Source organism: Bombina bombina, chromosome 3, assembly GCF_027579735.1.
Source record: "Bombina bombina isolate aBomBom1 chromosome 3, aBomBom1.pri, whole genome shotgun sequence".
NCBI classification, from domain to species: Eukaryota; Metazoa; Chordata; class Amphibia; order Anura; family Bombinatoridae; genus Bombina; species Bombina bombina.
In genome coordinates, this window is record NC_069501.1 from 1,108,632,802 (window position 1) to 1,108,646,280 (window position 13,479).

Consider the following 13,479-nt stretch of genomic DNA (forward strand, 5'->3'; position numbering starts at 1 on the left):
TTAGAGTTATGTCTTTTCTATTTTGGGGGGTTACAGTTAGGGGGTAATTTGTATTTTTAAATGTAAAAGAGCTGATTTCGGGGCATGTCTAAACCGTAACTATGGTCGGACGCTACTTTCAATAGCTCCTAGAGTAACCTTAATATACTACCAAATATCTCCCTTTTAATTGTCCATTCTATGGCACGATTATAATTACTAACTAGGAGGAAGATTTTCTGTGAGATGTTCACTTGAACAGCGTCTTTTTTATCACCAGGCGACATATTTCCAAATATGTGCTCAGCGGCCTAATCTACTACACTTACACCTCCCCCCCCCCCCCCCGGTTTAACATCTAGCCGGGTATTGGTGATACTGTAACTTTCCTAAGATGGAGGAGGACTACTACGCAAACATAGCCTATCTGTTGGAGGAGCTAAGCAGTAAAGCTGATAGAGATTTTCAGGATCTCCAACTAATATTTGCTGATATGCGCACTCAAGATGGCGTCAGTCAATCGCCCAGTGATGACTCCCGAGTTCAGGCCCCAACAGAAGACCTACTCTGTGTACTTTACCCTCATGATCAGGCACAAGAGAGATGCAGAGGAACTATGGTAAGCACCACACTTGTCGCTAAGTATGGAGATAAGGCGCTGCTTCAGGCTGATGGCGCTCTATACCGCGCTGATAATACGCCAGTGATATTAAGATCTGTAACAATCTCCACATGGCAGCACGTCCATCAATCTCTCCTTCCCAGCCACTGGCCTCGACAAGTATTGCTACTTGATGCCTGTCCTCTGACTATGGCCCCGGGAGGTGCGGCCGACTCCCGAGGGCAACTATTAGAAGCTTTCTACACTTCTTACTGGGGATGTATCGCATGGGAGGACAGTTACTGGACAACAAGTCTTTCAGTCACCTATGATCCGAGTGTCTTACATGGTTTCTTGCCACGGAAGCCCCGCTACATTGCTTGGGATGATCCAGTAGCACACAGTTACATGCAGACTGCCTGTAGAATGGGAATAGGATAGAGAAGACTCATGCTTAACTTAGAAGACTCTTTCCTTGGCTGGCATGGACTTAGATATAGGTTCATATGTGAGACTATCCTTAGTAATTTCTTTGTTCTTATTAGTTGATGAAGGCATATAGGCATATTGCTAACTTTGAATTTCACTGTCTGCTTTTAGCATTTGTTTTTCTCATGGACTTAGCAACGTCTACTTCACATAACCCCTAGCTATGTTTCTGGATTATGTCATAGACCATGTAGATATTTAGCCTATACACTTTTTTATCTGGTATATCTGCACACAAGTTCACTTTTTGAACTCTAATATGCATGGGAATCTGTACTAATATGAATGATTGTCTATATATTATATGTGTTTTGTACAAAAATGTGCACATGCTTGTTACTGTTCCCAAAAATATATTAGTTTCTTACATGCTCATATCTAGCTACTCCATATAGATATAAATTACGCCTCTTGTATGCAAAATTGAAGTTTATACACTTTTTCATTTGGCAATGTCTACTTTGTATTTCACATAACCCCTAGCTATGTTTCTGTATTATGTCATAGACCATGTAGAGATTTAGCCTATACACTTTTTTATCTGGTATATCTGCACACAAGATCACTTTCTGAACTCTAATATGCATGGGAGTCTGCACCAATATGAATGATTGTCTATATATTGTATATGTTTTGTACAGAAATATGCATATGGTTGTTACTGTTCCCAAAAACATATTAGTTTCTTACACGCTCATATCTCGCTACTCTATATAGACATAAATTACGTCTCTCGTATGCAGAATTGTAGTTTATACACTTCTTTATTTGATGTAGCTGCATGCAGGTTCACTCTCAGAACGCAATTATACAAAGGAATTTCTACTAATTTTAATGATCTCCTATATATATAGTATATATTGGATGCAAAAATGATTACACACTCGTCATTTTTAACGAAATTATAGTAGTTTTTTTTATGTACTCTCGTGTGGATCTAAATTATATTTTTTTGTAAGCTCTACTTTGTATTCGGGTATCCTATATCTATTTTTAAACATGCCCTAGCAGTTGCAATAATAAGCTGCCATTGTCCCATTTTATTCACTAATTATAAGTCAACTCGAGCAGCAATCTATTTGAGCACTACCAACTTGGGGGCACCCGGGCATAGCCTTTTGGTTTACATGTGCTCCCTATTGTTTCATTTATGCCTTAGATTGCCTATATGATAGTACACGCACCTTCACCTACTTGATTCCCCCAGCCACAGATTGTCTTCTCTACCATCCCATACTCTATACCTCCTCCCAGAGGGTATATGCGCTCCTTTAGTATTTGCTAAAACTCCTCCATCATCATTTAACACTTATTACAATAGCTTCATTATTAGCTATCATTTTATTTATTAACTAGTCCTAATAGCTAACACTATGTAAATCATATATTTATTGATAATGTATATTGTATTTCATCTCTATTATAGTAGCCAACGTTGCCTACACTATACACATTTTAGCGGTGCTCACTCGCTGACAAAAGAGCTCATGTCAGGGGCTTTTATGTGTCAAGCAGGATGACTATTATGTCTTTTCATAAGCGATCAGCTAAATGGTCATCAACATAAACTAGTTTTATTGTAAAATGGAGGTTTCTTAAGCCTATGTTATGTCATTTGATGTTTTCATATATTCTTTTTCTAGTTTGCTCTTAAAATGTTCTTATGGCACATTGAATCATTGTCATTATCACAGTATGTCTTTTATTCCCTGTTATGTTTTACGCTAAACCTCAATAAAAAAAAAAAAGAGCTGATTTCTTCAGGGCAATGCCCTACAAAAGGAATTTTAAAGGCTATTGGTAGTTTAGTGTTAGATTAGGGGGTGTTTTTATTTTGGGGTGGCTTTTTTGTTTTTATAGGGGTATCAGATTAGGTTTACATTTTTTTAATTTGGATAATTTCATTTATTTTTTTGTAATCTTCATTTTTTTATTTTTTGTTAGATTAGATTAGATTAGATTTTTTTATTTTAATTTAAGCTTAGTTTTTATTTTTTAAGTAAAGAGTTTTTTTATGTAAAGATAGGATTTTGTTTTGTAATTGTTATTAATTTTTTAAGTTATTCTTTTTTATTTTATGTAATTGTAGCAAATTGGGATTAATTTAGATGGTGTTAGGTTAGGGGGCTTAGTTATTAGATTAACACTTTGTGTTAGGGGGATGGCGGTTTAGGGGTTAATAGATTAATTAGGTAGATTGCGTTGTGGGAGGTTAACGGATTAGGGGTTAATAGTTTTAATATGTAGTTTGTGTTGTGGGGGGGATGGTGGTTTAGGGGTTAATCATGTTGATAGGTACTTTATGTTGTGGGGGAATGGCGGATTAGGGTTTATTACATTTATTAGGTATATTGCGATGTGGGGGTTGGAGGATTAGGGGTTAATAGTTTAAATAGGTAGATTGCATTGTGGGGGGATGGCGGTTTAGAGGTTAATACATTTTATTATTAGTTGCAATGTGGGGGGATGAGCGATATTGGGGTTTTGACGTGTCGGGTTTATTTTTGGGAGGCGGGTTAGACTTCTACGGTCGATTAGACATTTTTTTTTTTTTTTATGCGCCGGCAGTTCATAAACTGCCGTAAGTCAGTGATGACTCCAGAAATGTCTATTTTCGCACATTTCTGAACGTCGCCAGTTTATCCGACTTACGGGAGTATATGATCTGTATGATCTGTATATGTGATTCACTTGATGTGCGAGGTGAACTTATGGGCGGCATGGGTTTCAGCAGTTGCGCTGAAACCTACGCCGTATATATGTAATCTCGCTCCAAATGTTTAAAATAGCAGGTATTGGTGCAATTTGCACAGTTCAAAACCACTAAAGTACTATATGATAACTGGGTTTTCAATTTCTTCTTCTTCTTATTATACTTTATTTATGAAGCGCCAACATATTCTGCAGCGCTGTCCATCGATACAATTAATTTAAATAAAACAATACAAGACTTGTAAAAGACAGGACAAAATTTACAAACACATACAGGAGAGATTGAGGGCCCTATTCCCGTGGGAACTTACAATCTAGAAGGATAGGAGGTTGAGAAACAGGAGGTGAGGACTGCAAGATTTGGAAAGATGTTAATACAGAGTTAGATGAGGGAAATGTTAGTTAAGTGAATTTAATTTATTATTGAGTTGGGTGGTAGGCTTCCCTAACCAGAAAAGTCTTCATTGAACATTTAAAGGAAGACAGATTAGGGCAAAGCCTGACAGCACGAGGGAGAGTGTTCCAGAGGGTAGGTGCTGAATGACAGAAGTCCTGCAGTCTAGCATGAGAAGAGGTGATAGTTGCGGATGCAAGGAGCAGGTCATTGTTGGATCTTAGTGGACGGGCTGGGGTATACTTGTGTATTAGAGAGGATAGGTAGAGGGGAGCAGTGTTGGTGAGAGCTTTGTATGTAAGGGTGAGAATTTTTAAATTTAATTCTGCTGTGAATGGGGAGCCAATGAAGGGACTTGCAGAGAGGTGCAGCAGATGCAGATCAACGGGAAAGGTGGATCAGCCTGGCGGAGGCATTAAGGATGGATTGAAGGGGGAGAGGCAGGAAAGAGGAAGGCCAGCGAGTAGGTTATTGCAGTAGTCAAGTCGGGAGATAACAAGGGAGTGGATTATTTGCTTTGTGGTGTCAGCACTCAGAAAAGGGCGAATTTTGGAAATGTTGCGTAGATGGTTGCGGCAGGATGTAGAAAGCCATTGGATATGGGGGATGAAGGATAGATTTAAGTCAAGTGTGACTCCGAGGCAGCGGACTTGGGGCGATGGGGAAATGGTGATGTCGTCAACAGGGATAGAGAAGTCAGAAGTCGGCGTAGAACTTGAGGGGGGGATAAGAAGGAGCTCAGTCTTGGACATGTTAATCTTTAGGTGGTGAGAGGCCATCCAGGAAGAAATACCAGATAAGCAGTCGCTGACATGAGAAAGGGCAGAGGGAGAGAGAGCAGGGGTGGAGAGGTAGATCTGTGTGTCATCAGCATAGAGGTGATATTTGAAGCCATAACTGTTGATAAGTTTACCCAGCAAAGAAGTATAGATGGAGAAGAGTAGAGGACCCAGAACAGATCCTTGAGATACTCCAACAGACAGAGGCAAAGGAGAGGAGGAGTCACCGGCAAATGACACAGAAAAAGACCTGTGGGAAGGATAGGAGTGAATCCCGGAAAGAGCAGTGTCACAGAGGCCAAAAGAGCTAAGGGTTTGTAGGAGGAGGGGGTGGTCAACTGTGTCGAAGGCAGCTGAGAGGTCGAGTAAGATGTGTATAGAGTAGTGGCCAATATTTTTTGTAACCTTGGTAAGCGCAGTCTCAGTTGAATGTTTTGGGCGGAAACCGGATTGCAGTGGGTCAAGCAAGGAGTTAGTGGACAGGAAGTGGGTTAGGCGATTGTAAACTAGTTTTTCAAGGAGTTTTGATGTTAGTGGAAGCAGTGATATGGGGCGGTAGCTTTCAGGAGAATTAGGGTCGAGGGAGGGTTTTTTGAGTATGGGAGTGACTTTTGCGTGTTTGAAAGAAGATGGGAATGAGACGGTAGAGAGAGATAGGTTGAAGATGTGGGTAAGAGCAGGAGTGAGGGTGGAAGATAGGGAGGGTATTAGATGGGAAGGGATAGGGTCGAGTGGGCTGGTAGTGAGGCGTGAGGAAGATCGTAAAGAAGAAACTTCATTCTCAGTGGCTGGATGGAAGATAGAGAGGGTGGCAGAGGGAGTAATTGGGCCTGTTGGAATATTGCAGGTTGGTGTTGGGATGTTGCTTCGGATAGTACATGTTTTGTTTAAAAAGTAGTCTGCCAGGGCACTAAAGACAGACGGGGGTGGTGGAGCAGGTCGGTAGAGGAGAGAGTTAAAGGTGGAAAAGAGTCATTTAGGGTTTGAGGAAAGAGTAGATATGAGAGAAAAGAAGTAGGTTTGCTTGGCTAAGTGAAGGGCAGAAGTGTATGAGCGAAGAATAAACTTATAGTGTATGAAATCAGGTTCAGAGTGAGTTTTCCTCCAGACACGGTCAGCAGTACGAGAGCATTTTTGCAAATAGCGTGTATGCTGAGCATGCCAGGGCTGTAACTGACTGCGTGGTGTTTTGCGCAGCGGGGGAGGGGCAAGTGTGTCTAGTGCAGAGGAGAGAGTTTTGTTATAGTGGGCTGTAGCGAGATCAGGGCAGGTTATAGTGGAAGTGTAAGGGAGGAGATTTTGAATGATTTTTGAAAATTGGAGCGGGTCCACAGCATGTGTATTTCTGCAGGTGCGGGGGCGGGATGGAGAAGTGGGTTTAGCTTTTGCATTAATATTATAGGTGACCAGGTGATGGTCTGAAATGGGAAAAAGGCGACAGGTGGTGTCAGATATAGAGCAGAGGTAGGAAAATACCAGGTCGATGGAGTGTCCATCACGGTGAGTCGGGAGTAGGGTGGATTGTGAGAGACCGAAGGAGGATGTGAGTGTAAGTTATTAGTAAACTTTGTGAAAAACCTGTGCCGTTTATTGGGCTGGAACAGACCCCATTGCTGTTTTATAATCAATATTCTGCAATATACCTTCATTGTTCATCTACATGCATCATTCAGTTTGAAAACACAAAATACTAGCTAAAAGCATTGGATAACAAATAATGTAAATAGTAGATGCAGCCATTGAGAGGTTGTGCTAGGTTATACTTGCTTTTACCGCTAGTATATGTATATATATTTATACTATATTATGAACTCACTGCTCTTTTCATAGCTGTATTTAAAAATTAATAAAACTAGGGATATGATCGCTGTTGTATGGTTAAAAAAATAGCATACAGTTCATCATGTTCTAGGAATTTAGCAGCAATATTTATTGCAGTAAACAATTCCAGGAAGTTTCAGTCCTGCTGTGTGCTTCACAAATACAAATACAGTGCACTTGAGGGGAAGAAATCCTGTGTGCCTCTGTAAAATGTGCTGGCAAATAATATTTCTTACAATAATTATTTTCTACATTGTTAAAGACATAAGAAACCCAAACTTTTTCCTTCATGATTTATACAGAGCATACCATTTTAAACAATTTTCCAATTTACTTCTATAAGGTAATTTGTTTAGTTCTCTTGGTATCATTTGTTGAACATAATACATAGGTAGGCTCAGGAGCTTGGGAGCTAGCTGCTGATTGGTGGATGCACATATATGCCTTTTGCCATTGGCTACCCTTGTGTTCAGCTTTCTCGCAATAGTGCATTGCTCCCCCTTTAGCAAAGAATACCAATAGAATGAAGTAAAACTCATAATAGAAGTAAATAGGAAAGTTGATTAAAAATGTATGATTTATCTGAATAATGAAATAAAATTTTGGGGTTTCATGTCCCTTTAATATAGCATTGTACATACATTGATCATTCCATAATTAAGCTTACATTTCATACTAAAATGTACATGAAGATTATCTGCATGCTCTATGTTGTTTTAATTTCTTCTGGTGCAAACACACAGTTCCTTAAAGGGACACTGAACCCAACATTTTTATTTTGTGATTCAGATAGAGCATGCAATTTTAAGCAACTTTCTAATTTACTATTATTATTATTACATTTTCTTTGTTCTCTTGCTATCTTTATTTGAAAAAGAAGGCATCTAAGTTTTTTTTGCTTTCAGACTCTGGACAGCACTTTTTTATTGGTGGAAAAATGTATCCACCAATCAGCAAGGACAACCCAGGTTTTGTTCACCAAAAATGGGCCGGCATCTAAACTTACATTCTTGCATTTCAAATAAGGATACCAAGAGAATAAAGAAAATTTGATAATAGGAGTAAATTAAAAAGTTGCTTAAAATGCCATGCTCTATCTGAATCACAACAGAAAACATTTGGGTTCAGTGTCCCTTTAACATGTATAAATGATGTATTTATAACAAACAATTTATGGATTACAATGTGATAGCCATTTCATCAACAAATATTGTTTCTCTAATATTTTCTTTTCTTTTTAACATGTTGCCTTTCCATATCCTGGTAATGCCCAATACCATAGTTTTTCCACATACTCACAAATTGTGTAGATAATTGAATAATCCTTTCCTGCCTCGGCCTAGAACCACTCATTATAACTTCATAATTGATTCTTGACATAATTGCACGCATTACACATTCAAGCATAAATGCACATGAATATCCATTTCGTTTAGATTCTTTGAGTATTAAGCAGCTTTTTGGCTAGTGTGAATATTTTTTTCAGGTCAAGAGAGCCATAAAAAAGGGCTTAACCAGCAGATGAACATAATAAGCATAGGAAACTATTGATACTATGTTGTGGCAGCTCCAATATAAAGCATTAGCTCTTATAAGACCCTTGCTATGTTTTTGGGCAGCATGACATTCATAGTCTGAGAGAAGCACAAGAAGCTGTTTTTAAAGGGACAGTCTACTAGATTTTTTTTATTGTTTAATAAGATAGATAATTCCTTTACTACCCATTGCAAAACTAAAATGGTTATATTAATATAATTTATAACCTTTAATTTTCTGACTGTTTCTAAGCCTCTGCAGGCTGCCTCTTAACTCAGTGCATTTTATCAGCTTTTCACAGCCAGACAGTGCTAGTTCATGTGTGCCATATAGATAATATTTTGCTTAGTTCTGTGGAGTTATTTATGAAGCAGCACTAGTTGGCCAAAATGCAAGTTTGTAAACAGCACTAAGATAAGGGGTCTGTCTTCAGAGTCTTAAATACAAAGTAATCACAGATGTAAAAAGTTTATTACTATAACGGCGTTGGTTATGGGTAATAAAAGGATTATCTATCGTTTTAAACAATACAATTTTTTGGGGGTAGACTGTCCCTTTAAGTAACTATGCATTTTGCTATGTGGATAATTTTAAATTTAAGTCAGCAAAGTAAATTTCTAATCAGTTTGTAAACAGACAAATAATTAAAGCACTCATTTGGTTAAAGATTTTATTTTTAATTGCTGGTTGTATGGAAACTTTAACACAACTTGCGTTATCCTGAGTATTGCACCAATTATTGGTATCTGATTGTATCAAACAGTCTCTCTGGATGTGCAAATGGATAATGCATTTCAAGCTGGTGAATCCTAACTTCATTCTTTAGGGTGCATCCATTTCAGATTTTCTTTATATACAAGGCTAGACATAAATCCACATATTATTCCACTTCTGGTATTGATATCACCTAATGGATGTTTCTGCGGAATGGAATTAGGAACACTGTTTAACACTGTGTGTTTATTAATTATAATTTTATATGTAAACATGAGTTTATATTTTCAAGCTGCATTTCATCTAAATAATGGTTATACAAAAATTTCTGTGTAGAAAATAATTGATGCGCATGTATTAAAATAAACTGTACGCTCCTATAAGGAGAATAAGAAGTCACTGAGTTCTGTAAAAGCCTGAAAACAGTTCCCCAATGATACGTCACAGAAATCTTAAAATCCTAGGTATTGTTCTTTTTTCTTTTTTTTTTTACAGATATAGCAGTGACTGACAGCATTATACTAATGAACAAAAAGCCCATATGGCTAAATATGCAAAAAATAATAAAGCTATTAGTTTTCTTAATCTGCATTTTGGTACTAATGAAATTGTTAACATTAATGCCTTTTACCCTAAAGGTGATGATTATGTATATGCATCTGTGACATAGCATACATCGCACTATAATCTCCCCTTGTCATCTCAAGGAGATATGCATAGGGTATCACAAATGTTTGTCCAAAACATTTATGAAAAATAGCTGCCCCAGTATGAGACACAGCCAAGTGCATCACGTTTTAGGCTTAGTTCCCATCAACTGTCTCTTTCTATCAATCATGTTGATCTGATGGTAATTTCGCCAACAGATTTTTTATGAAAAAATCCAAGTTTCAAGGAGTGCTGAAGTGGATCTTCTGTCCATACTATTGAAGAAGATAAACTTTTCCCATCATTCCTGAATATAGACCGTCTACGCTGCCTGTGTAATAGTTGTTTAAGCTTTTCTTTAAAGAAACTTGTGGTTAAGGTGTAAAGAATTGGGTTTAAGGCACTGTTTATGGGTAGAATAAATATAACAATCCAGGAGGTAACGGTGCCTGAAAAAAAAATAAAAGTTTGAATTAGCATAGAAAATAATAAATCAATAATCATCAAATCATAAACATAATAAAAGGACATAAAAAGTACATTTCATACTTGACAAAAAAATTTTTTTTGCATTATTTTGTACCGGTACTTTTCCTACCATATGCAAATGCATGCAAAAAGCATCAACGCACGGACATACCGGCGGCAACTTAATATATGGCATCACCCAGATTCCAGGCTCAAGTATACATAAGTGCATGTTACTGGCATATACTAGAGGAATTGCACGCACAAAAACAGTAAATAATCTCCCAATGCAAAAATGTATTGTTGATTGTAGTCAAATTTGAAGTTTTATGTCCCTTTAATTCACCATGCTTAGTACAAACTTTACAGAGACTCAAAAGAAAGATTATCTGATAATGTAATTTGTGTACGAAGATATTTCAGATATCAAATAACCTTTCTTGAATAAAAGTATGACTGGATGACATTCTCAAAGGGCATTCATTTTGGCTACACAATATCTTGCTAACAAAAATTGGAGTAATTATGAAAAAAGCCATTTCTTTCTCAGACATCCTACAATCATATATGCTAACAGCAAGATAATCTGCTTTGGTTAAGAGACTGAAAGCAGTTGGGTATCCTTTTCCCATATTGTACTATGATCTGATTTGTGCGCTCCATGAACAATTTTTATAATGTTGATGGTTTCTTAAACTTCCATCAGAAAATATAGCCTGATTAAATCAAATAGGAATAGGTGTATAACATGGTGTGGTTTAGAATTTAGTATGATGGTAGAAAGTTTTAGATTATTTATTAGTTTTTCTTTTATATAGAACCTTTGAGGAAGTGCCCAATAGGCAGGCAACACGTTGGATGAGTAGCTGAAGTTGAACTAAAACAGTGATTTTAATTATATGTCAATAAAATGTTGAACTTTTATTTACTGGAGTGAGGGCTCGGACTTTCTCTGTCAATATAAAATGTAGTTGTAAAATGATATTAGTTAGGTGTAACTATTCGATGACGGATTACAAAGAAATATTTTTATTGTTGAGGGAAAGGATTAAAAGGTCAGATTAAAGGTCAGATATATTTTTTAATTTGCACTGTACATATTAAAGGGAGATGAACCCCAAACTTTTTCTTTCATGATTCAGACAGATTATACAATTTTAAACGACTTTCCAATTTGCTTCTATTACAAATGTTGTTTCATTCTCTTGGTTGTTTACATTGGTAAGTCAATGCAAGAGGTATATTTGTGCAGCCACCAGTCAGCAGCTAACTCACAGCTCCTGAGCCTACTTTGTCATGCTTTTCAACAATGGATTTCAAGAGAACAAAGCAAATTAAATTGCAAAGGTAAATTGGAAAGTTGTATTAAAGTGTATGCTCTATCTGAAACCTGAAAGAAAGTATTTGGGTTTCCTGTCCCTTTAACAATGAAAGGAACTTGCTAATCAGATGCTGTACTGCCCAAAGACAGTAAAGTGCACTCCTGAAGTTTTGCTGCATTGGCTAATACAAATCAGTGATGGGTCTTCAACTAATGTTTGACTCGTCATTGACTTGTGTTTATTACTGCAGCTTCAAGAGTGGGGTTAACAGTGTATCTACAACAAATCGTCAACCCATTATTGGCTTAAGTTGGCAACAAGAGCCGAGTGTTGGGAGTGCACTCTGTTGTCTGTGTAATCCGAGGGCAGAATGATATCTGATTGTCTGTATCGACTGTGTTGCAAAGGAGAAAATAGCCTTACAGCCCTCGGATTACCAGGCAACAGAGTGCACTCCCAACGCTCAGCTCTTGTTGCAAACTTAAGTCAATAATGGGTTGACCATTTGTTGTAGATACACTGTTAACCACACTCTTGAAGCTGCAGCAAGGGAATGTTAAACCGAAACTCATGGGGGCACAAAACTATAACATAAGACTAATATTTTTAACCCTGTATTCACCTCTATTATGTGTATAGCATTATGTGAGCAATGCATTGAAGAAAACATTTAGGCCTACATTACAAGTGGAGTCCTACTGTTATCATAAGTCATGTAAATTATACCATGAGTATACCACAGTGTATACCCCAACGTATGCTGTCGGCATTCAGTAATGTCTGTCGGATATGATACGCTACAGCGTATCATGTCGGACAGACATTGGTAAATCTACCCCATGGTATCAACAATTGAGTATAATTACCACTTGACATCTCATGCAAATTGCCCTTCACTTGTAATCTAGCCATTGTTATCCCTTTAAAGGACCATTAAACTTGGCATTTCAACAATGCATAAAATGTTTCATTATTACGAGGGAAACATTATTGCAATATACATTCATTATTTATTTTGCAGCCTTTTATTGTACAATACATCTAAATATTGTGCTTGTTTGACTTTCTCTCTGGGAGGCTTGTGCTAATACCTTTAGGCAATTTATGTGAGCTTTTGTTTACTTTCTCTCTCTCAACCTAAGTTTCTATGGTGTCACATGCTTTTAAAAGGTGGATTATCAGTTTTGCATCAACAATCGTGCAAGGAAAATCATTTTTTGCATTAGTAACAAGTTGAATCAGTGCTAAACCTCCTTCAGGGAATACAAGAGGGCAGGCCCCAGTCTGGACATGTGCTATATCTAAATATTAGTTTGTGATTGGTCAGCAGGGGTTCTTTTGTTTTGGGGGACAGGGAAATCACTGAAAAGAATAAACATAAAAAAATATACTAATTTGACAAAATAAAGCTGCAGTTTTCATTGCAAAATTATTCTTATATAAGAAGGTTCATAATCATGTAGTCTACAGTTTTCGTTTAATGTCCCTTTGAGTTTCTAATTTTTCATACTTTGTAGCTTAAATCATTAAAAGATACAGTAGAGGGATGTGACATTTCAGAGCTCCTGACATTTGATCTCAAAATCCTTTATTTTTGGCATACACAAGACTCCCTATCTTATTTTTTATTTTATTATCATACTTAGCTCCTAATGTAAACTAGAATCTAGGCTAGCCTGAGGCAAGAATCCCAATAAGTTATCACAGGAACTGTATTAAGGCCTTCTAACTTGCTGAGATGGCGAGATTAAGTGAACCGCCATATTTGGAAACTCCTGTGCATCAACTTATATTTTGTTGATATTATCCCTTAGGCCTACTGATGGAGAAGCAAATTGCTTTTGCGCTACAAGAATTAATGCTCTTTATGGACTACCATCAGTAGGCTCTTATTGCAGAGCTTAGAGCCGCCATGGATCCACTACAGGCTACAATGCTGACAGAGCCAGTTACGGAGGTAGCCGGTTGCTGTAAACCTGACTCGCTACATCTGAGTGAAGATACACCTTTGGATAC

The 13,479-nt window shown here is 37.4% G+C and overlaps 1 protein-coding gene across 1 annotated transcript in view; it reads right to left on the reverse strand.

The window, feature by feature from the left end:
- Window positions 1-8,967: 8,967 nt before the first annotated feature.
- RXFP2 (relaxin family peptide receptor 2) overlaps window positions 8,968-13,479 on the reverse strand; it is a 215,758-nt gene continuing 211,246 nt past the window's right edge. Inside the window, exon 17 of the mRNA XM_053705563.1 lies at window positions 8,968-10,122. Within this exon, the coding sequence (XP_053561538.1) occupies window positions 9,860-10,122 (263 nt within the window). The 3' untranslated portion in view covers window positions 8,968-9,859. The remainder of the gene's footprint in view (window positions 10,123-13,479) is intronic.